General features: G+C 42.8%; 1 protein-coding gene across 7 annotated transcripts in view; it reads right to left on the bottom strand.

Moving 5' to 3' along the window:
• Nucleotides 1-23,418, bottom strand: part of bsna (bassoon presynaptic cytomatrix protein a) — a 143,494-nt gene that overhangs the window by 6,917 nt on the left and 113,159 nt on the right. For 2 of the 7 annotated variants that reach the window (XM_077514856.1, XM_077514861.1), the window contains 8 exons: nt 12,453-17,717; nt 11,790-11,831; nt 11,095-11,265; nt 10,690-10,946; nt 9,244-10,177; nt 5,025-7,518; nt 3,746-4,312; nt 1,929-2,254 (listed from right to left, as the gene is read on the bottom strand). In XM_077514856.1, coding sequence (XP_077370982.1) covers nt 1,929-2,254; nt 3,746-4,312; nt 5,025-7,518; nt 9,244-10,177; nt 10,690-10,946; nt 11,095-11,265; nt 11,790-11,831; nt 12,453-17,717 — 10,056 coding nt within the window. The remainder of the gene's footprint in view (nt 1-1,928; nt 2,255-3,745; nt 4,313-5,024; nt 7,519-9,243; nt 10,178-10,689; nt 10,947-11,094; nt 11,266-11,789; nt 11,832-12,452; nt 17,718-23,418) is intronic. The other 5 variants (XM_077514858.1, XM_077514860.1, XM_077514862.1 and 2 more) reach the window with 5 other exon arrangements.

Here is a 23,418-nt window from a genome sequence, read left to right as displayed (position 1 = left end):
CGTTCTTTGCAGTTGAGAGGCTGCATCAAAGCCTTCTGTATGCTCTAGCATAAAAAACAAAAAAACAAAAAAAAACGTATAAATACGTCTTTGGGACACTTAGAACATTAAAAAACGTATTTATACGTTATTGGGAGTAAATGAGTTAACAGCTCTTTGTTCATTCCTCCAGAAGAACATTTGAATGGGATCAAGTCAAGTTCTTCCACACCAAACTCATCCAAGGAACGTCAATCTTACCCATATGGATGCATAAAGTCAGCCAAAATGACTTTGTAGGATGAAGAATAAAAACTCAAGGGTTACATGTGTGATTTCTTACTCCTGAGTGACTAACTAATTGATTTAAAATGTGTCAAGACTTTAGTCTATAGAGCAGCTCCCATATGCACCATGCTGGCACAGAGCAACTCGGTTCAATTCGATCGACTTCTTGAAACACAGGCCAGTGGAGCAGAGGAAAGAAGATGAGGGATGCAAACAAAGAAGATACCAAAACAAAAAACAAAACAAAAAACACTGGAGGCAGACAGAAGGAAGATGACAGTCAAAGCTGCTACTTTGCTCTTGTGTTGTGACAGCTCACTAAAGCAAATGGAAGGTGAAGTCAAAGCAGCAAAATGTCTGCTGACCATGAGAGCAGTTTGGTGTTGTGTACTGTCACTTTTTCCAGGCTGTTCTGCTACAGCGTTTGCTGCATAATGCAGACCATCTAATATCATATTTCACTGTACTACACTAATACGATACATACAATATTGATTACATGGTCTATACATTAACTAAAAAGTTGTAAATACAACAAATGACTTTGAGTGAGTCACAGTGAACACAAATACGTTTTATGATATAGGCCTTCAAGTACCTGATTTTTCAGTGCTGTGGTTTGTGTCAGCTCATGTTTAATATTCAAATGATATTCATGTGTCACTTGAAAGTGGGTTCATTGATTCTAGAATGAGATCACAAGTAGCTTTTGAGTAAGTCAAAAATGTGTTAATATTATATTATTCAATTTCTTATTGTGGAAGAAAAAATCAATTGTGTGAGAAAAGGCTCAGTATTATGAATATAATATCGACTAATAGTTCAACTACAGCAAAATGGAGGGTCTCTTTCATGTAGGCTAACATATAACTTTAACAAATATACTGTACAATTAAATTATTTTACTGTCAGGCTGGGGTCACCAACATTGTGCCCAGCCACCGAGGACCATATGAGTCGCCCATGGGCCTGTTTCAAAAATAGCTCATCAGTCACCTGCATCTAACTTTTTTTTTTTTTTTCTCGATTTATTTTTTATAAAACACATTTGCATTGGTGTACATTGAGAAATAGAAAACAAAACAAAACCCTCTTCACAAGTGCAAAAGTGTGCATAACCAAATCATAGCATTTGTAGAGACAAGCTAGCAGACATGGCAACGATTAGATGATTTAAGCCCAAATAACTTGAATAGAGGTGAGCGAGTACCAATACCAGGTAACAGGCTGATATCAGCGACGATAAATAAATAAATAAATAAAAAATCTTAAATTGACAATGGTAGTTGGCGTTATACTGAGGCACTTTGACACATCGTCAAATCATCATCTAAGTCAGAAAGAAACTTTCGAGTACTCTAAGGCTGTCTGAAAAAAAATCCAGAAACTTGAGCGAATTTGTTATTTCAGGAAGTGTGTATCAAGCTGGTAGCCCTTGTGAGACGTACCTCTCGGTTTTACAATGATTGCCTGTGCTACATATCGCACATCTTCCACAGCTATCTTGTTGAAAAAGGGAGATGGAAGGAAATGTACTGTTGAATTGGTGGAGGAACATACCATGGATGTAAACTAACTTTCAAAAGGGTCTTGTTTACTCAAAACAATGGAAATATGTCCCCTACACATCCAGTTTGCCCATCTTTAGTTCCTGTACTCACCATGGGGGCAGTTGTTGTTCCCGTGGGACCAGTCTGCCTGGCCTGTCCCATAGGTCCACCCGCTGCTCCCATTTGCCCGGGTTTGGCCTGGCCCTGCCCCACTCCCATACTTTGTACTTGGGCTGGTGGCTGTTGTTGAGCGCCGGTGGTAGTCGGGGGTCCTTGTTGCCCCGGCCGAGCCGTTGAAGTTTGGGCTTGCTGTTGTAGCTGCGTCCTCTGTCCTGGAACACCGTCGTTCTGGGAAACCTGACCAACCTGTCGCCCGGATCCAGTCGGACCACCTGCAGGGCCCTGACCCCTTGATGAAGAGCCAGACCTGGATGCACCTAGTAAATGTTTTATATGAGAGAAAAAAAAAGACCAGATAAGCCTCATAAATTTCAATAGATATGTTTCACTGAAGCCGATTCCAAGTGAAGTTTGTATGCAACAAATGCGAGAAGCAGACATGCAAGAGGAAATTATATGAAAAATGCGAATGAGCAAAATTCAGAGATTTAATGAGTAGGCCTACATGACTAAGAACACAGCCTCACTGATGTCCTCAGGGAAAACATTCTTCTAAGAGGTCACGGTTGATAGATTTAATTAAAAACTGTTGATCCCCGTGGGGACACTTGAATGTAAAAGACCACTAAACTGCATCTGAACAAAAGATAATAAACATTTCTGTCTGTTATTAGAAGAAAAAAATAAAATCTAATGAGAGGATTTCAGTTAAAACAAAGTTTATATAGGGTGACACAATAAACGGGAACTTTTTAACAATATAATAAAACCAAGAGTGATGGAAGAAAAACAATTTATTCATAGTAATTGAAACCTTAAAACTTGCCATTTACAATCAAACGATGGAATCCCAACTGAGATGTTGCAGTGGTCAATGGGAAATCTCAACAGCAGATTTCAATGGATTCGTACAGGAGGATGTCGCCTACATGACATAATTTAAAAAAAAAAAAAAAAAAAAAAGAAAAGAAAAGGAAATTCCAACATTGTTTCTTGAAAGGCATGTTTTAAGGTTGCAATTACTATGAATAAAATAGTTTCTTCCATCACTCTTGGTTTTAATGGATTGTTAAGGAGTTCACATTTGTTTGTGTCACCCTGTATCTATAGGAGAAATTGAACTGACTCAGCCATTGATGTTACTGCTTTGTCAGGTATTATAGGTATCAAAATTAAACAAATAATCAAAATTCAGATTTTGGGTAATTCTATCTCTCTGGGTGACCAAAGAGTATGTGAGCATAAATTTATGTTGTAACAATTTATAGTTATTTGTATAGATTTATTGTTGCAAACTTCTTTTGTTTGGAGTAGACTTGATCATTGCCTATACAGTCAACAAAATAATGCATCTATTCAATGGATGAAAATGGCAAGCAACTTGCAACTTGCAAGGTCCTCTAGTACTCAACTGACAACAATACACCAACTAAACTTCATTTTGGGAGGAGCCATCCATCAGTTTAGTTAAAGGTGAAACTGGAGACTGATACACTCTGGCCTGGTTGCCAGTCATTCATTTACAGGGCACAAGTAGACAAAATCACACCCATGTTTACAGATGGGCAATTTCTAAAGGCCCATATCAACCTAACTAACTAGAATACCAGGAGAAAATCCACACAAACATCCGGTATAACATGCAAATTTCACACTAAAATTTTCAACCCTTGATTGGAATCCAGAACATTTTTCAGACAGGTATGCAAGCTAAATGAAAATTAAATTCTGAAATATTCTTAGAAAAAAATATTTTAGGTAACTTTTCAACGAGAGTCCGTAATAGGTACAAAATTCCCCCCATGTACCTGGTGGCTGGCCTTGCATGTCGACTTGTTGCTGAGACTTGCTGCGTGATGAGCGGTGTGGATCCCCTTGCCGAGAAGATCTCTGGCTATGATGGTGGCCAGACGGATCTCGAGAGTAGTCCGACGAGTGGTAGGCTCCAGACCTTGAATCGCCGCGTCTTCCCGTTGATGAAGACCGCCCTGAAGGGTCGTGCCGCATGGACGGGTCTTTGGGGTGGCCCTTAGATGACCTAGAGGACCTTGGTTCATCCGAATGACGTGAAGAGGATGAGTGCCGACTTGAGCTGCCATGATGCCGGTGGTCACGGGAGGACGAAGAGTGTCGTCCTCCGTGGCCGTACTCATCCTGAGGCCACAGGTCCTCCTCGGGAGGCTCATCGTAATCGTGATAGGTGTGTTTGACACCATGGCGACTCCTTCCAGATGAGTGGCTGCTGCCGTAGTGCCGAGAACTGGATCGTGGCTTCTCAAACCAGTCTGTCTCTTCTTGGCCCAGATGGTAGGCTTTGGAAACCGAAAGCAGATCACAGTCAATCTCCATGTCGTTGGGAGACAGCGGCATGCAGGCTGAGAAAAAGAAGGAAGACCACCCACATGCCAAAGAAAAGTATAAGAAGGAGACACAGTAAATCAAAATACATTTATACCCATGCAGAGTACAATTTACTTCACTTTCACGGTACAAGACTGTAACTACAGTAGATAAAATAAACACTGCAAAAATGTCCACTAATGAATCTATATAGGAGTTATCTTTTCATTACCAAGGATAAGCCAATCATTTTGGGTAAAAGAGATTCCCGAGTATGCAACATTTACATTTGAATTAGACTATTTTGCAGTGCAGCCAGAATTCAGAAATGAAAACATGTATAAACATGTATATCAATGCAAAAGACATACACTAGATTACGATAAAACCCTGTTAAACAATTTGCATTGGTGGCGTGCAAAGAAGACCTTCCAAGGGAATCAGAGTGGTGCGAACGAAGAGAACGACCACGCCGGAGAACCATGCGTGTACTGGACAAACAGATGACCAGACGAACAGGCGGCGGGACGGACAGGCAGGCAGACAGACAGACAGCAGTCCACTGAAATGAGAGCTCCAAGTGACTCTCAGGAAGAAGAAAACATTGGCATGCAACAGCTAGCTCTGCCTCATTTTCTTCTCTTTCTCTTTTCTAAGCCTATCCATTGGGTGGGTGGGGGACGTTTAGATAAATGGTGGGGGCAGTAGTAGGTAGTGAGATCGTGGGCATTCAGCTCCCACAATTACCTTCACTGTCTGACACAGCACAATGATAATCGTCTATTATGTATGTATCATCCGACTTGTAGACATGGGTCCGGGGAAGGTCCCGTATGTGGTCTTGCACATCTGGCAGAGAGTGACTGGAACCATATTGGCCGTAATAGTAATGATATCTACTGCTGCGACTGTCATATGGGTCGGGACCTAAGCTTGATGATCGTCCGGAGCCCATAAATCTCCCAAGGGGACTGAGCGGGCTCTCCTCTTCAGAGTACTGCCTGGTTGGGTGGCGCCCCCGACTATAGCCAGATCTGTAGGGGCGGTCATCCCTCTCATAGGATCTGCTGCGGTACCCAGAGTAGTCTCTGGCTGCGATCTTGTCCATGCCGTAACCAGTAGAACGTGAGCGGCCGGTGGATGTGTAGTAAATCCGGTCATCCTCCTCTCCCATTGAGCCAAAGTATCGACTGCTATGGGTGATGCCACCGCCAGTGTCGTAAGTACTCCTCTTGAAGCCGTAGTCTTCTATCAGCTGACGTCCTCGGATGTGGGAGGAGGGGTAACCCCCACCAGCTGCTGAAGAATAGGAGGCCAAGTCTGCCTCAACATCCCGAGCCTCCTCAATGGGGGAGAATTTGGAGATTTTTTGCTCCATGCTGCCCAGTTTCCTGTGCTTGCTGCGTTTGGTGGACATGACAGCTGGAGCCAAAAGGCTTCTGGGGGACGACGATTTCTGCACGCCAGATGATCGGAAGCTGCCGTGTTTGTAGTCGTAGTCATAGTAATAGGAGGATCCCCCACCCATGCTAGTGCTCACGCTGCTGCTGCCCCCTAGAGGTCCGTGTCTGTAGCTGCTCTTACCCCTGCCATGGTGGTCGTACAATTCTTCCTGCATCGCTGCTTCCTCCTCGGGTGCCCTGCCGTACATGGCGCTGCCTGTTCCCCCACGCGTCGTGCTGCCAATGGTGCTGGTGTGGCCATGGATGTCGCCAGGGTAGCGGCCCGTGCCGCTGTGATGCATCATGTCCCCTGTTGTCGTGCCCAGCCCGTTTTTTGCCGTCAGCTCACTTACATCATCTATCATCATGTAGTTCCTTGGGATGTTTTGTTCTAAACCAGGTGCCCCGTACATGCCATCTGCTGTGCTGTAGGTGGAGGGACTATCCACAGCATGCCCATAGGCATTGGAAACTGTCGACGTGTACTGTCCATATGAGCTGGCTGTTGTTGCTGTGTAGCCATACGTATTAGCAGTGGTTGTGGTGTACTGGCCATACGAGCTAACTGCGGTTGATGTATACTGTCCATAAGTGCTCGGCGGAATAGTAGAAAACCCACTGTAACTACTGGACACCGTTGCTGAGCCATATGGTCCATAGTTGGCCATGGTTGTTGTTCCAGTGTATTGACCAAATGAGGCAGCTGAACTGGAATAAGCGTCTTGTGCCGTGGTGGTAACCACGACTGTAGGATTACTGATGGTCTCATAATTGGTGGGCATCTTGTGCTCCAGATCAGCCAGTGACGTTTGCCTGGGCCTTCCTTGATGCACTGTCAATATATCTGTTTGTGGTTGACCAGGGTAAGCGCCACTCTGGCTGGGGTAAGAGGACACAGCACTCGGATAAGGTGAGCTGTGGGTGGGGTATGGGGGTTGACCAGGTGGTGCCGGCCCAAAACCTGTGTGCCCCGTTTGAGGCTGAGGCTGCGGTACACTTGGCAACCCTATGTCTGTTTGGGGGTATGGGGGTTGAGTTTGGGGGTAGGTGTGGGAAGAATATGAGGTTTGAGATTGGTAGGACGGTCCCGATGGGTGAACATGACTCTGGAGGGGAGCCGGCTGTGGTAAGGCCTGGGACTGAGACACTGTTGGATAAGGAGCCTGATTGAATGTTGAGGACTGGAAGGGTAAACTTGATTGAGTTGGTGCTGCCGGTTGGCTCTGAGGGTATTGAGAGTGGAAAGATGATGTGGGTGTGTACTGAGTTGCTGTGCTCAGATCATTGCTGAACTGGCTGAGAGGAGCAGTACTTGGTCTTACTGTCAATAGTCCATTGGCCTCATGCGATGCAGCCGCCGCTGCAAATCGTAGGTTGTTCAACTCGCTATCAGACATATAGTCCCGAGCATCACCCATACACCTCAGATAAGCAATATCCCTCCTCTCTCGCTCTTTGACCAGAGTCTCTTTCCTTTGGTGGATCCCTAGCTCGAGGTATCTCAGCTTAGCATCAATCTCCTTCTCCTCCTCCTCCAGTTCAGCTTGCTGTTTTCTCAGTTTTGTCGATTCTTGCTCCACTGCCTTCAGCTCATGGGTGAGGTCTTTGAGGAGGCTGGCCTTGGCGGCTAGGCCAGACCTGGAGCTGGGCTTGAGGCTGGGCACGGATGGCAAGTAGACCTGTTGGAGGGCAGGTGTCATCAGAGGCAGATGAACCGATGTCGTCGTCTCTTCTGGAGGAGGGCTGGGCAGGGTTCTCTTGACCTTACGGAGCAGCGAGCTCTGATGAAGGGCTGCCAGCTGTAGGATGAGAGACAGGGTGGGGTGGAAGAGCAGTACAATATGGGGGAGACAAAGACAACAAAACATGGAAAGGAGGAATAAAATTAGAAGAATAAGAGGGTGTGATTATTAGGATGATAGGCAGGTTTGGTAGTTGGGAAGAGATCAAATGAAAAGAACATAATAGGGCAAAACATTTTGGAATATGTATAAAAAAAATAATAATGAAAAATAGACATTATGGCACAGAGGACGGCAAATGGAAACAGAAAATAATCAATATGAAGTAGTTCAGAGAAAGAAGCAGGAAATTAAATAAAAGTGTAATGTGGATTACAAAGGTATGAGAAATTAGAATTGGGAAAACAGATAAATATCACATGGACAGGAAGAAGGAAAACTCGAAGAATAAGTTCAGGGAAATAAATATATAAGGAGAAAGGGAGACGTATAGACAAGAAGACAAGGACAACAAGAAAGAACAAGGGGTTGCGTTAGAAGAAATGAGAAAAGACTTTATACTACCAGAAAAAAAATGCATACTTGTAAAAGGAAAAACTTGCATGCTATAATAACAATAGATTAGTGAAGACCAGCAGCTGACATGTTTCTAACTAGTGAATGAAATTGGCCAATAACATTATGGAAATTAATGTTCAAACCAGAGCTGGGTAAAACCCAAAAATACATAAACTGAGACAGATAATTTGTACTGACTCGTATCAGTGCTCTGTCTGTGTATTTTGTTGAGACTTTGTGTCATAAAGCACTCGCCAAAAATGTGGAAGCGCTCGCCGAAAGGTGGGCATCCGTCAATGATGAGCCGATGTAATGACAGTTTTGTTCAGTGGTTAAAACATTTCTGGTGGGATGACAGAACATCCCAACAAAAGTTTTGCAACTGTTCCAACTGCCTCACGTTTTCATTGACTTCATTCTCGTAATATTCTTGTCCTATTCCAAATAAGATCAGTCAATGCCTGAATATTTTGTTTTATATTGAAACATTTGAAATCATTAACTCTTTTTAACATTGTGGTTCAGATCACTATTTTTTTCTGTTTAGGCATTTATGTTTCTATCCAATCAATTAAAACTAGCAGCTACCTGACATCTCTTTCAGTTTTAAACTGACTGTTGCTTTTAGGATAGTCAAACTAATTGAAGCTGTTTTGTGAGATGCTGTCAGAACACTGTCCTGCAATTTGTCCTCTGTCAGAGATTAGCTCCAGTTTCCAAGGTTTGCTTGCTTCTCTCATGGAAATGAATGGTTCTGAAGAGTAATTTATCATATAAATGGTCTTTTCCTCAGTAGACATCATGGCAATATATGACTTGTTGAAATGAAATATTATCCAAATAATGCTTTGGATGGTGAAAGTAACATTAATTGCCAGTGCCTCCTTTACCATTCAATGTGACAAAGCTGGTTATTTACACTCAGTTTATTCCTGGAAAAAATGTGCAATGTTTTTTTCCCCCAGCAAACTATAAGACCTGTTGATACAAGATCTTGGGTTGACACCTGGAGGAATCAGGGTGTTTTAAATTAGTACTTTATGGTATTATTGGAATTACATGAAGACATTTGGATTAATACTATATCAAAATTCCAAACTCTTTAAAATCTATTTTAATTGTGCATGAATACAAAAAGAAGAAGACATAAACAGCCAACAACCTGTAAAGTTCATTATTCTTCATTAATTGTCATTATTGTCACCATTAATTGAGAGACCTTACCTGGTTCTGGAGTGCCTGTTGTTGATAGAGGGACAGCCTAGCCTTGGTGTGTTCATCAGTCGTAGGACTGAGAGATTTGGGATCTGACATGGACCTTTGGGTGCTCTTGATTGGTCTGGGCATGGAGGGATGCCTCTGGGGGGACTCTGCAGTGTACGCTTTCTGCTGAGGTGTGACATGAGCCTTGTTCAGCCTCTCACTCGATAGTGAATTCTCCAACAGGCGATGAGGTGACACTGGAGAGACAGGTGAGTAGAGGACCTGTGCGGATTTCGGGACTGTCTGCTGCTGCCGGATGATGCTTGAGATGGACTCATTGTGCAGGTGGTTGTGGGGCTGGTAGTTAATGTCTAGCGGGTCGGGGCGTCGGCGCTCAAACTTGGCTGCATTTGCTGTGATATGCTGCTGCTGGCGCTGCTGTGTCGAAATGTCAGCGGAACCAGATTGTTGTGTACCGCTGCTGGTGGAGGAAGAATATGGGCTGACTGTGGTTGGTATGCTGAGCTGGGGAGCGACAACACCTTGTGACTGGGCTTCTGGGTCAGTTTGGCATGCTAGCGACTGTCCCTTTTTTGTCCGTTCAGGTCCTGAGATGTAGTGCACAATCTCCACTTTGTTTGGGTCTGGTAATGTCACGTGGATTGCAGGCGAAACTCTTCCGAGGTGCTCCACTTCAGTTTGGCAGGACATTTCCCTGATGGTTTGGATGGCTATGCTGGAGGATACCATTTTAGGGGCGCTGGTTTTATTGTCAGTAGCAGTCGTGGTTGTGGCAGTTCCGCTGCCAGTGGCGCTGGATTCGGAATGTCGAGAGTAACGGGAGCGTCTTCGGCGGACCGGCTGCCCTGTTTCAGCCTTGTCCTCATCATCATCCGTCTGAACTGAGCAGTCCACGCTGCGACCACGCCGCCTGGTTCGATGACGCATCATGTACCTTGTGATAGAGAGAGGAAATCAACAATTTACATTATATATCAAGGAGATATTTTTCACAATTCAATACAGTTACTCTAAAGATCAAGACCAACAGCCTGCTCAGCCAGCCCTACTCTACTACTGGGCCAACTTTTGCAATCATGAAAACTGGGGCTTCTGAGAACTACCCCATAGTATATCCAACTTATATATCCAGTGAAATCATTATTTACATTTTTATACATATTAGTCAGTTCCGCTCCATGCACAGTCGGACAGAACAAGGGTTTTGTGGTACGGCGAAAGATGCGAGAACAGGACAGAAATAAAAAAAACAAAAACCAGAAGCAGAATAAACATACCATAATAAAATGGTACTTCAATATAAAACATTTGTAGCTTGAACTATCTTTGTGCTTACATGTAAATTAACACACAAATCATTCAAATGAACACAAACGTAAATACTTTTAAACACTAAAATACATCACACCCCTATTCAGAAAGGCAGACACATTCATAAAGGTATACCTCTCCTCCCCATCTTCTTCATCTGTCTGCACACAACTGTCCACATTCCTGCGAGGGGAAACATGGAAGACGACGCCTTCTCCATCCAAGCTGTCTCTGCTCAGCCTGGTCATGGAGCTGTGTTTCCTCATGTTGCTCTGGTTCTCAACATGCTCCTCATGGCTCCTCAGACACATCTCTGACGAGGAGTTGGGAAGGGAGCGTGATCCAATTGGATGGTCAGTATAAGGATGTAGAGGCTGTCCAATCACATCCATCTGCAAGAGGAGATCAACTGCAGTAATCTGCTGTCATTTGATGCAAGGTTTACAGTGGCCTCAGACTTTCCTCATGATATCAGACAGGTTGTAGTCTATTTGTGCAACTGGACTTCCCATTATGCGTTCTTCAAAAGTTGATCCTCACCTGCAAGTTCTGGACCGCTGCGGCTGTTTTCTGTCGCTTCTGTTCGACAAGCTGCTGCTGGAGCTGCTGTTGTAAGGACTGAATCTGGTCGAGCTGGGACTTCTGCTGGGCAAGCTGTTCCCTTTGGACCACAAGTTGTTTCTCTCGTTCTTGTTGCTGCTGTTGCAGAACCTAAATTGTAGAAACAGAAAGAAATCACACATGTGCAGGAAGAAATAGTTGGTAAGTATTTACCAATGAGAGTTGTGTGATAATGAGGTTAAGAGGAGAGGTTGATCGGAAAAGAATGGACGAATGTAAGAAATGTAGTATAGTGAAAAGCACTCAAGGTTTATTCGACTTCTGCAAATCTGGTTGAATAAATGATAATCAAATAATTAAAAAAACAAAACAAGCCTCCTGAAACAGAATGCTGAATGGGGTTAACTTAGATGGGTTAGAATAGGCCTAAACATCTATGTATTGCCAGAAAATAAGAATGGAAGTACAACATAAAAGTACAGCATCTGCATATAAGTGTGAGTGCCAGTCAGGTAATGTTTAGGTAATGTCAAGAAAATATTGAATGGAGTTTATTCTTTGAATAAATGACAGGCTGTTGCAAATAAAAGTGCTTGGGATTTTGCTGGTACTGGAGGCTATGGGATGCAGAAACATTCTCTTGCTGATTTCTGGGTCAAGCAAAGCTTCCACACCTGTTTAACAGAGTTAACTTGAAAGATTTTCAACTGCTTGTTCTATCGAAAAAGAAGACAATTATGTTAGCTCTTCTGTTAATGCTTAAAGCAGAGTAATATGTAATATTTCATCACTGCCCATTTTTTAGCATGTTGAAATTGAATAATTTTCACATGTACCACTTCAAAAAAAAAAAAAAAAAAAGAATGAAAACAAAATCAACATCCATTTCAGATCACACGACATGCAGGATACTGTATAAGCATTTACACCCTCAAAAGAGAATTGTAAACCATACAATGATGTTTCAATAATGCAAGTTATGGAAAAAAATAACAATAAAATAATAATTTGATTGAAAAACAAAGTGAAATCCATCATTGTTGGTTTACTGTATTGAGGTGCAAACTCATGTAGCCACACAAGTTTAATAGAACTGAGCATTTCCCCCCTGTTAACAATTACAATTTCTCATCATGATATGACAAAAAAAAAAAAAGAATAAAAAACAATATGGGACTTTATATTGTCACTGTTGCATGCAAACATTGTTTCAGGACCATACAATGCAATGGAAAACTGTGACAGAGACAGAATAAACTTAAAGACATCAGAAAAAAAGCCTTTCAACAACAAAACACTTCAAATCTATACATTGTATTTCCTGTTTTTCCTTATACCTGTTCCTTGATGTTCTGCAGCTCCTGTAATTCTCTCTGCACCAGAATATGCTCCTTCTCCCTGTGCAGCTTCAACTCAATCCTTTCTCGTTCTAGCTCTTCCTGTAGACGCAGTTGCCGGAGTTTCTCCAGCTCTACGCGCTCCCTTTCCATCTGCAGAAGCTGCTCCTGCTGCCGTTGCAGCCTTTCTGCCTCAGTTTCACCCTCTTTGTGTATAGCACCGGGTGGCGGGAAGGGAGGTAGACCCCCTGTTACTGGTAAACCGCTTGAAGAATCTGGAGGGCCCACTGATGTGTAACAATGAGCAGTTGTTGCTTGTGTCTGTTGTTGTTGTTGACTGTTCAGGTGCACTTGGGACATGTTTAGCGGTTGATGCTGTGGGTCAGTTGATGTGACCTTAACAGAAGAAGAGGTCACAACTGCACCTTTGCCAAGGTAAACTGGTTCATCTTGGACTGTAGAGGGGATAGTTGCCATGGGGACAGATACTGGGGCACTCACTGGCGCTAAGGTTGTTAGTGCATCAGCAATAATGGCAGAGGTTGATGTCGTTTGGAGAAGACCTGGTCCAGGATAACGGATTGGCGCTTGTCCAGACACAGACATTCTGGGAGTCGTTGGTAATCTGGTGAGACTAGAGAGGGGAACAGGTGTCATGTTGGGGGATGGATAAGGCCTGTAAACCCCTCTTAGTAGTGGTCGAAGAACAGGCGCAGGCTGAGTTGTAATAGGTAAGGTAGAGGCAATGGGTGTCTGAATGGTGGAGTAGATCATTCCATCTGAGGAACGAATGGCTGCTGGGTACATGGCTCTCAGACTGGCCTGCCTGGCATTGATGAGGTTAGTAAGTGCTTGGTTATGGGATAATGGCTTCCCATCCAATCCAAAAAGCAGATTTTGTCTCAAGCCAAGACCACCTGATAGTCTTGAGGTTGCTGGGCTGGTTCCTCTCCCCAGACTCCCAAACTGCATCAGGTCGGGGTTGCTTCCATAGCGATCCATTGAATTGAGTGCAGCACACATTCGGCTGATCTCTCTGGCAGTTGTGGCGCTGTACTGAGCTAAATTAGCTTCCTGGAAATTGGCGATGTCACGAGCAGAGTAGCCATAGTCAGAATTGATGTTAGACAAGGAATTGTATCGCCGTATAGGCAATGTTGGGGCAGGGAGTTCTCCTCCATGACGCAAATCTGTGTATGAGCCATATTGCATTCCAATATAACCCCCATAGCCATGTTTTACAGCATTTAGATCCACTGAAAGTTCTCCTTGGGATTGAAGATGTGGTTCTAGTTTGGAATGGTAGGATTGTAGCCCTGCCTCAGCCAGGTTTGTATCAGACATTGAAGGTTGAAGTCTACCAGGATAAGGCAATGTGTAGGACTTATGTCCTTCCACTGGATATTCACGATATGTTACAGGGTGTCTCTCTTGATCGGAATCATAGGAAAAAGGTGGAGCAGAAGGAGGCCTTATGCCCTCTTTCTCTGGAGCACCAACGCAGCTTCCACCAAAGGGAAGTCTGTATACAACATCGCAGCAAGCTGGTTGGTTGTCAGGTTTAATCTGGCCTCCTGAGAGATCTGCAGCATCCTGTCCTTCCTCTACTTTTACAAGCTGGGTCACTGCCCTGACTTGCTCTTGCCCACCATCTACTTGTACTACCATACTATGTGGTGTCTTCCCGCCCGTAATCATGCCAGGTGGACTGGGGTTTCCTTTCAGCTCAATGGGCCCAGTGCCATACATCTCGGGATTGATGACTGGCGATACAGCACTGACAACAGCGGAGGCAGTGCTAGTCTGGCTGACCAGCAAGTCTTTTTTCAGCAAGGGTGAGACTTGGCCAGAAATGTTGTACCTAGCTAAAACAGATGCCTGTTGCTGTTGTTGTTGCATATGATGATGTTGCTGCAACTGCTGCTCAAGAAGCTCTTGTTGCATCTGCAACTTCTCTTGCTGTTTTTGTAGTTCTTTCTGTTGAATACTAAGATCTTCAAGTTTGGCATCGATTTTTGGTATTGATGGGTCCATTGGTGGTGATAGAGGGGTTTTGTTCTGGGAAAAACACACAGCTGAACCCATGCCCTGACCTAAATCCACTCTGTTTTGATAGGGATCACCATAGACCATTGGTTGTTTGGGCTGGGACATAAACATGGAAGCCGCTACAGTTACACTCACAGTGGTTGGTGTGATGGTCTCCTGGGCATTCAGGTTCATAATCAGTGGCTGTATAATTGTTGACTGTCTGTTCCCCTCGGCTCCACCATGATATTTTCTGCTTTCAGTGGCCAGAGAGGTGAGATCCATTCCTTGATCAGTCATGATGATTGGAGCAGGTTTGGTAACTGTTCTGAGGTCCACAACACTTCCACCTTGGATCATATGGCCTTGCTCCACCCTAGAGGTGCCTGGGACTGTAGATATGCGGCAGAGGGAGATGTTATCCATAGAAATGGAACCTCTTGCATACGTACTGGCCGTGGTAACCATACTTGTCCCAACATTGACCTTTTCAATTCTTTGTGTTCTATAAAAGCTGCGTGTAGGTGAATGTTGGTAAGGTGGTGTATCTGGAGGGCTACCACATGGTGAATAAGAATCAAATGTAGATTGACGGCTAAATCTTGTGGGGGAAGACAGAGGGGATGTAGCCGTGTTGACAGTCATGGGACGAGCTGGACTTGCAGGTGGAGAGTATGGCACATCCTGGGAAGACTGCTGCCGGTAGAGCCGTGGGGAGACTGATCTATGTGAAGTTTGGGTTCCCTGAGCCATCACTGGAGATGTAGGCCCAGAACCTCCTGAGTCTCTTCGTAGTGCCGAATTAAAAGTCTGTGTGGAGAACTCAGCTGTACCTCTCCTGGAGGGAGAGCGAGTGGGACTTTGTGGTGGTGGGGATGGAGAAAGAGGAGGGCTGGTGCTCCTGTAATAAGTTGTATACTTAGGAGAGCGTGGCTCATTGATTCGCTCATTAGCAGTTGTCGGGCTATCTCGACCTGTTCCACCCCGACTGTCCCCTACTCTTCTGGTGATGACCTCTCTTTGACTATAGGCTTGGGTAATCTCTGCAATCTTGCTGCATACACTTGAGACTGTAGTTGAAGATGTGGCAGGACTTGTGTGTCTGCTATACATAGAAGACTGGGTGGATGTTATAGTGTTGCCTGTACTCGTTTGAGAAATAGTTACAGCATCTCTAGCATAAACTCCATAAGCTGCAATTGTAGTGGCAGCAACCGTTGGGGTTATTCCATTTTTCCCCGCTTGGTTTTTTAATCTGTCTTTGTGTCTGTCCTTTGAGGCAAAGTGTTGAGTTACTCTAACATCAGGGATGCGTCCTGTTTCGGCAAAAGAGACAGGAGCGGAGACCTGGGTTGGGCTGGTTCCTGGAGTCAAAAGGGCATTGCTTTGCTCCAGAAGTTTTGCAAAGGCGGAACCTGTGTCGAGAAATTGTTTGTCTGGGGAGGAGCTCTCAATCTCTACTTGCTCATCAGTGGCCAGCTGCATCTTAGTGATGTTCTGAGATGTTTGTCGAATCTCCTCGTAAATATCATTTTCTATCTCAACTGCATCATTGTCATATCCTGTTTGATCTTGCTCATAGTCATAATCGTCGTCATAACCTTGTCCATTAATGTCTTCTTCATAGTACTGACTGTGTCTTACTGGAGACGACTGCTGCTGTTTCTGTTGCTTTTGAAGCAGCTCTGCCTTCCTCATCATCTCTTCATAAACCTCCTCAGCACTCTTTAATGGCTTGGAAGTGGATGATGGCGCTATGGTGGTTGTGATCGATGATTTCTCAATTGGTGAATAAAGGGACATAAAGGTGGGAAGGTTGTATTCACTGCCTGACTTGTAAAGTTTGGACTCATAGCCCTCAGCTTCTGAATCCAGACTCTGAGGGGAGTATTCAGAGGCAGAGGAACGATGGAGTTCTTCCATTTCAGCAGCTTGTCTCAGCTCCTCTGTTGGAGAAGCATCTTCAATAGGTGAAAGATTACTGGGTGGTGTTTTGGACCTTTCCCTACGCCGTTGAGCTCTTAGCTCCTCTTTATCCCTCTTGGTCTTGCGTGCTGTGCTTCGGATTCTTTGTTGTTCAACCTCTCTCATCTTCTCCTGCTCTCTCAGGAGTTCCTCTTCCTCTCTCAGTTCATCTTCTTCTGAAGAATCTTCAATTGTCGGAAGGAGAGGGCCGTGAGAGCGATGCCGCGCTTTCCTCTGTTGCTTAGCCTCTTCCAATCTTTGTCTCCTGCTGGGGCTACTGTCACTGTCCTCCTCCATTGATGAGATGGATGTAGGAGACTGGCCTGAGCCGTACGAAGATGCGGACGTCGGTGGAAGAGTGGAAGAGTAGTCGCCCCGAGAGCGCTCGTCAGGAGAGCCGGTCAGACTTTCCATCTCCAGTTCGGGTTCTCGATCAAGGCTTAAGTCATTTTCGTTACTGAGCTCAATGTCTCGGCTGTAGCTGTTGGTGTTATTCAGTTCAATGGTTTTGAAACGCCTCAGACCACCTTGTGATGCCATCAGATCTTCCTCACCTTCTTCCACTGAGCTTTTGTAAACATCAGTGGAGCTTTTTGTTTCCTCCTCAAAACTGCTAGAGTGGTGCTGTAGACGACGTTTCTCTTTTACTGTGTCGGATATGATGTGCTTGTGGTGGCTTTTCTTTCGCTCGTAGCCATATCCTTCATCTTCCTCATCTTCATCTTCCTCCATCTCTTCCTCCTCATCATTTTCTTCATCAGCACTCATCTCCATTATCTGTCTCCTCATAAACTCCTCGTCGGTCATCTCTTTGGGCTCAACTTCCTTTTCCTTCTTCTTCTTTTCCTTCTTCTCTTCCTTCCCTTCTTTCCGTTTACCCTCCCACTCTCCTCCGTCTTCTTCTTCTTCCATTATGTCTTCAAGTTCCTCATCCGAGTCATATGCATCTGGTGGGATTGACAAAGAGCGTGGGCGCTGCTTGCCTCTGTCATCTAAGTCTCTATCTCTGTGCTTCCTTCCTCTTCTGTCTACTTTGTCCTCGGAAAGGCTCTTCTCCAGCAAAGGCCTCATGGAGCTTTCCAGTTTAGTAATTTCTGAAGGACTTGGTGGGGAGCCCCGCCCGCAAATGCCCCTTTCACTCAATTTCATCTCCTCCTCTTGAATTAATCCCGTGATTTCGCTGTGGGAGCTGGAGATGCCGTCGGAGGAGTAACCGGTATCACTGAGGCTCTGTGGGCTGCGTGACAAGTCATGTGTGCTGTTTTTTGTTTCCTAAAGAGAGAGAGAAAAAAGAAGCCTTTAAGGTCTCAATGGATTATCCTTTGCATGCACTAGGTGCCACCAATATTCACAAATCCCATTAGATCCAAATCTAAAACTTGTCTACAAATATACTATCCACAAGTCATATTTGTCAAGAGTTTGAAATTACATTAATCACATAAATGTATCTGCATCACAAGATGAAGATTTCTTGCAGTTTAATGAGATCTTAATGAGATTATTTTATGGCATCAAACCAAATAGATGCTAGATGAGATTGGATTGTAAGGTTAATTCATTTTTATTACATATCAAAAAGTGTATTGCCAGGGTCGGGCAGCATACCGTGCACTGCAAAAATCAGAATTTCTAAGAAAAAAAGTTTGGTGAGCCATTAAAATTGCATTGCCAAAGACAGCAAGCCATTTTTAACACTTTAGATTGGCCAATCATTTGTAAAATAACTAAACAAATAAATAACAGACCCACATGGGGACTGACCAAGAGTATAGATTTTTGGAAAACTACGAAATTGACCACATTTGGAAATAGGAGATTCCGCCCTACAGTGACAACACAATATTTTGGAACATGAGCTAAATAAATAGGTGCAATAAATGATTCATTTAAATATCAGATGCATGAATTCTTTTGTCATTAATTGTCGAGTTTCAATAACTATCGGGATTTCTTCATCAGCTCTATGTATGTCGGTCACTTTAATTCTTTTGAACTCTTGATATCATAATATTGCAAATTTGCAATTGAACAAGAAAAAAAAAATATTCAGTTAAGTTTAAGGTCCAGATAAGACTGCAGTGTTAAAACATAACACAACACACAAAAAGGACTGCAAAATTCATCAGTGGCTTAATAACATGCCAAATCATAGAAGTGCAGCAACTAACCTGCTATAATGAAACTCAAAATGATTGAAAAAACATAAACAAAAAAAAACAACACAAAAATAGGATGAATGAAATGTTAAGAGGATGATAAACAAATACACAGTGTACATGATTGTGTATAATGAATCACGTCTGTTTTATCATTTTATAATGTCCATCCATCCATCCATCCATCCATCCATCCATCCATCCATCCATCCATCCATCCATCCATCCATCCATCCATCCATCCATCCATTTTCTGAACCGCTTGTTCCTCACAAGGGTTGCGGGGGGTGCTGGAGTCTCAGCTGGCTATGGGCAGTAGGCATGGTACACCCTGAACTGGTTGCCAGCCAATCGCAGCCTTTTATAATGTGCCATCACTTGATAATAATATGTAGTCAAATTGTTAAAGTGTTTATTGGACACCTCCCAATGTTTCCAGAAAATACAGAGGTCTGAAAAGGTCAGGTTGTGAAGGAAAGAAATCAGGTTTATCACTTTACCACTGCTAACCCTTCCATCTATTTATTGTTAATTTTTCAGAAAAAAACATTTTAATTGTGCATTACAGAAGCTTTCACTTGACCTGCGTGCTCTCCCTAATGTGTAAGTTCTTTGAGTTGCATTATTTCACAGACTTAAGTGATTGAATGTTTTATGTACATACTAAAGTATATCAAATCAACATATATACTGCAAGGTTGGCTGCAGCCAAGTAAGACAAACCCTGCTTGCTCCCCAAACAAAAGCTGATCCATGACTGCTTTGCTGTGTTTGGCAACGTCAGCATTCTGCCAGAAGGAAATCAATAGCTTGCTTTATAAACAACTTCAGATCATCAATATTGGAGGATGTTCCAACTGTTTCAACCTTCAATTCACACAAAGAAAAATAGTGTCAGAAGTATTCTCGGGGGCTATTTACGCAACAGTATATAAATGAAAAATAGAGGATTCTTGGACTGTCCGCAACATGACGACAGGCCAAAGTTGCATTGTTGCTGAAGACAATGTCTAACTTGTTTATGCCAATTTCTAATCCCATGCCAACAAGGGTCATAAATCCTGGTAGGAGAAGCAGTTTATGTTCAAAATGTTTCCTTACAATAGGACATCAAAAACAGTTGGTTGGTCTGGTATACAGACAACGGTGGACTCTGTCATTAGGTCATCCGGTCCATATGAACAAGAGAGATCGTTATGACAGCACAGTCTATGTGTGTAACCGTAAAAATAAATAAATAAATAAATAAACTAGAGCTGCGAGCAGCTATAAAGGGCCCTCGCAACCCGGGCCACGTTGGGGTACTTGCACGTCGGGGTACTGGCACGTTGGGGTACTGTCAAATAGGACAAGGACCATCTAAAATGTTTTTGACAAGCCTTGTGTGTGCAAAGTTTAATCAAAACGCAAAATATGGTGTGCAATTCCCAAAATAAATTCAAAATGGTGGACTTCCTTTTAGGTTTAGCATACGGCTACAGAATACCTTTTGTAGGTCTTAAGCTAATAGGTATGCCTCCCAGTTTTATCTTAAATAATAAATCTTGGTCAAGTTATCTTTAGTTGTGTATCGCTTGAATCATACAATTGGAAATGCTCCATAAAAATGCATAGAGGGCGCTATTGAGCACAACGTTGGGTTACTTGCACGTCAGGGTACTGGCACGTTGGGGTACTGTTACATGGAACAAGGACCATTTAAAATGTTAATTTTTTCCATGCCTTGTCTGTGCAAAGTTTAATGAAAAAGGCCAAAAATGATGTATAATTCCCAAAATAAAATCAAAATAGCGGACTTCCTCTTTGGTTTGGCAAATGGCTACATAATACTTTTTTGTAGGTCTAGCATAATCATACAATCGGAAATGCTTCATAAAAATGTCTAGAGGGCGCTATTTATTGCAAATTGCACAATAAATCTCTGAAAAATACATGTTCATGACAAGTCTGATGTGTTTGCAAAGTTTCATGAGTTTTCATGTGTATAAAAAAAAAAAAAAAGCAGCACTTGACAACTGTTACATGGAACAAGGACCATTTAAAATGTTAGTTTTTTCCATGCCTTGTCTGTGCAAAGTTTAATGAAAAAGGCCAAAAATGATGTATAATTCCCAAAATAAAATCAAAATAGCGGACTTCCTCTTTGGTTTGGCAAATGGCTACATAATACTTTTTTGTAGGTCTAGCATAATCATACAATCGGAAATGCTTCATAAAAATTTCTAGAGGGCGCTATTTATTGCAAATTGCACAATAAATCTCTGAAAATTCATGTTCATGACAAGTCTGATGTGTTTGCAAAGTTTCATGAGTTTTCATGTGTATAAAAAACAAACAAACCAGCACTTGACAAACAATGCATTGCTATGGCAACAGCGTGTTACAAAATAAAAAACTTTCGATTACTTTGCATCTTAAACATCTTAAGATGAAACACACCAAGTTTGAAGACAGTCGGATAAATTTTGTAGGAGGGGTTCGTTAAAATATGACCCCTGAAAAAGGCCACAAAAAATGGCAACAAATCCCATCATAAATCAAAATGGCAGACTTCCTGTTTGGTTTAGCACATGGTTCCAAGAGACTTTTTTGTACATCATGGGCTCTTATGTATGCCTGCAAATTATCATAGCGCTAGGTGAAACGTACAACCGGGAATGCTTCGTTAAAGAGGAGTTTTTTAGCTCAAAATGTGATGCGGCCCCTGGGGGACTTCCTGTTAGGTTAAGCACATGGCACCAAGAGACTTTTTTGTACATCCTGGACTGTTACATATGTCTACAATTTTTCGTCGCTCTAGCTGCTTCGTACAACTGGGAATGCTTCATTAATAAGATTTTTTTTCCTTTGCAAAAAGTGCATGCCACGACAACAGCGTGTGACGAAATAAAAAACTTTCAATAACTTTTCATTTTCAACATCTTAAGATGAATCACACCAAGTCTGAAGATGATCGGATAAACTCTGTAGGAGGAGTTTGTTAAAATATGACCCCTATGAAATGGCCAAAAAAAATGGCAACACATTCCAAAGTAAATCAAAATGGCGGACGTCCTGTTAGGTTTAGCATATGGTTCAAAAAGAGTTTTTTGTACCTCGAGGTCTGTTATATACCTCTACAAATTTTGGTAACTCTATGTGAAACGTACAGCCGGGTATGCTTTGTTAAAGAGGAGTTTTTTTTAGCTCAAAATGTGATGCCCGGCCCCTGGGGTACTTCCTGTTGGGTTTAGCACAGGGCACCAAGAGACTTTTTTGTACATCTTGGGCTGTTACATATGTCTACAAATTTTCGTAGCTTAGCTGCTTCGTACAAATGGGAATGCTTCTTTAAGGATATTTTTTTTTCCCTTTAAAAACAGTGCATGCCATGACAACAGTGTGCGACGAAATACAAAGCTTTCAATAACTTTTCATCTTCAACATCTTAAGATGAATCACACCAAGTTTGAAGATGATCGGATAAACACTGTAGGAGGAGTTCGTTAAAATAAGACCCCAATGAAATGGCCAAAAAAATGGCAACACGTTCCAAAATAAATCAAAATGGTGGACTTCCTGTTAGGTTTAGCATATGGTTCAAAAAGAGTTTTTTGTAGGTCATAGCCTGTTACATATGTGTACCAATTTTCGTAGCTCTTGATTAAACGTACAACCGGCAATGCTTCGTGAAGTAAGAATTTTTAAACTCTAAATTTGATGCGCCGCCGCCGTCATATAGTATATCAAAAACTTTTCATTTTTCACAATGATGTTGTCCCAGGTGTTGAGATGGTACATCCCAAGTTTGAAGTCAATCGGGTTAACCGTGTAGGAGAAGCGGGCAAAAGTATGACCCCTGTAAATGTGCAAAAATTGGCAAAAATTGGACATTTAAATACTCATACCTCACTTTCTGTCTATTTTAGGGTACACACTTCAAAGAGGTTTTTGTTCATTGGGATGTGCTACAGGTGCCACACAATTTTCATAGCCGTTGGACAATCGTAGCGGGACAGGGATCCGTTTAACCTATGTAGGGGGCGCTAAGGAGCCATTTTTCTGTTATCATGTATGGCGACTTTAAAATATCAAATTTTTCGCCAGGCCTGATGTGCGTGTAAAGTTTGGTGAGTTTTCGTTCACGTTTAGTGTCTCAAAAATGCGATTGTTTGCGGAGAAGAAAAAGAAGAATAACTAGAGCTGCGAGCAGCTATAAAGGGCCCTCGCAACCTGGGCCACGTTGGGGTACTTGCACGTCGGGGTACTGGCACGTTGGGGTACTGTCAAATCGGACAAGGACCATCTAAAATGTTTTTGACAAGCTTTGTGAGTGCAAAAGGCCAAAGATGGTGTGCAATTCCCAAAATAAATTCAAAATGGCGGACTTCCTTTTAGGTTTAGCATACGGCTACAGAATACTTTTTGTAGGTCTTAAGCTAATAGGTATGCCTCCCAGTTTTCACAAATCTAGGTCAAGTCATCTTTAGTTGTGTATCGCTTGAATCATACAATTGGAAATGCTCCATAAAAATGCATAGAGGGCGCTATTGAGCACAACGTTGGGTTACTTGCACGTCAGGGTACTGGCACGTTGGGGTACTGTTACATGGAACAAGGACCATTTAAAATGTTAGTTTTTTCCATGCCTTGTTTGTGCAAAGTTTAATGAAAGAGGCCAAAAATGATGTATAATTCCCAAAATAAAATCAAAATAGCGGACTTCCTCTTTGGTTTGGCAAATGGCTACATAATACTTTTTTGTAGGTATTATGCTGATAGGGGTCTGTCCTAATTTTCACAAATCTAGCAGAATCATACAATCGGAAATACTT

Source organism: Festucalex cinctus, chromosome 2 (genome assembly GCF_051991245.1).
Source record: "Festucalex cinctus isolate MCC-2025b chromosome 2, RoL_Fcin_1.0, whole genome shotgun sequence".
Lineage (NCBI taxonomy): Eukaryota > Metazoa > Chordata > Actinopteri > Syngnathiformes > Syngnathidae > Festucalex > Festucalex cinctus.
The sequence above is the reverse complement of the archived record's forward strand: the minus strand, read 5'-3'. Positions and strand labels throughout refer to the sequence as shown.